The sequence below is a fragment of the Gekko japonicus genome, unplaced genomic scaffold (assembly GCF_001447785.1).
Source record: "Gekko japonicus isolate JY-2015 unplaced genomic scaffold, Gekko_japonicus_V1.1 scaffold4874, whole genome shotgun sequence".
NCBI classification, from domain to species: domain Eukaryota; kingdom Metazoa; phylum Chordata; class Lepidosauria; order Squamata; family Gekkonidae; genus Gekko; species Gekko japonicus.
In genome coordinates, this window is record NW_015165984.1 from 70,191 (window position 1) to 71,637 (window position 1,447).

The 1,447-nt window shown below is 39.5% G+C and overlaps 1 protein-coding gene across 1 annotated transcript in view; it reads right to left on the bottom strand.

Annotated features, from left to right (window-relative positions):
• Positions 1–1,360, bottom strand: part of LOC107110687 (vomeronasal type-2 receptor 26-like) — a gene marked incomplete at its 5' end in the record, with an annotated part of 20,534 nt that extends 19,174 nt beyond the window's left edge. The window contains one exon of the mRNA XM_015411487.1: positions 1,214–1,360. Coding sequence (XP_015266973.1) covers positions 1,214–1,360 — 147 coding nt within the window. The remainder of the gene's footprint in view (positions 1–1,213) is intronic.
• Positions 1,361–1,447: the final 87 nt, after the last annotated feature.

Here is a 1,447-nt window from a genome sequence, read left to right on the forward strand (position 1 = left end):
TCAGACCGTTGCTCTTAAGCATGGTAATTTCTTCCTGCTAACTGCAGGAGAAGCATCAAGTTGAATCAAAACCATCTTTTAATCATTATACGCTTACATTTATGAAAATGTCAAATTGAATCAAAAGACTGAACATTAGTACCATGATATAAACTCAATAAAGCACACAATTATTATTAATTTATTTTAAATAATATTATAGTAGTAGATGAGGAAATAAAGGACACATTGAATATGCATGCTTTGTCTGCCGATTTTGTCTTGTGACAGATAGTACTAAAAGGGATAATTAATGCAATGTGCATCTTAGTCCTCTAGAGTGAATTCAATAAACCAACATCATGGTAAAAATGGTCTAAGTGTGTAAGAGTTCCTTGGAGAAAAGTCAGAATAAAACTGTGCTACTGAGACAGTTTCTGATGGGTAGCTGTGTTGGTCTGCATGAGAAGAGCAAAATTCAAGTCCAGTAGCACTTATAAGACCAACAAAATTACTATAGAAAGTGAAGTTACTATAGAGAGCCAACATGGCTTCCCATCTGAAACTATCTTCATGGAAGGCACCACATTCAGCTCCATGGAAGGTAGACAGACAGTATAGAAATGAATACTAAGTAGGCCACATTTCTCTCCCCAGATCCAACAGCTGGATTTTGTGCACATGAAGTCCCTTAGGTCGAAATCACTCCTTCCTAATCCCCCTTCTGTCCAAAATCATCCATTCACCAACTATACAAAGGCAAGATGACTCCTCCCCCCCGCAAGACTATTAGACTGACAAAAATATGCATATGACCAGGCACAAAAGCTGTGGTACAAGTCAATGGCTTTCGGCCTTCGGATCTTAACATAAAGGTTGTATCCAGGAGTTGGGAAGATGACCTTTTGACAGAGAGAAAGACCTGGCTCAGGCTTAGAAGCCTTTTACCCTTTTTTCCTGAATGATTGTTTTTGTTGCAGTTTACATTGTCAGCCACTTTGGATCTCCATTGAGGAAAAACATGACATATACATTTTTAAATGAATAATGCATATTCACTAGGGTTGCCAGATCATTACTGGTTGCAAGCAGGGGGCTCCAGGAACTTCTCTGGGGCACTCCTGCGTACCCACTTCACATACGTGCTGCAATGACATCACCCAGAAGTGATATCATTGTGTTGGGCACGTCAGGGGGATGCTCTAGTTTTTGGGCAAATCTCTACAGTTTTTGCCTTCAAAACCATAGAGTTAAAGGACTGGTTTGGGAATGTGACCCAGTTTATAATATCAAATCCAGCTAGTAACTCCCCATCTTGATTGAAGGCAACCTTTTCCCCAGCACTGTTATTAAACGAGACTCTGCTCAGAAACCGGTGGAGCTAAGAAAGGGGGAAAAAACATTTATAGAAAATGTTGTACATACACAATAGGGTAAAGATTCTGAGGGCAATGTTGTTTTAAGAACT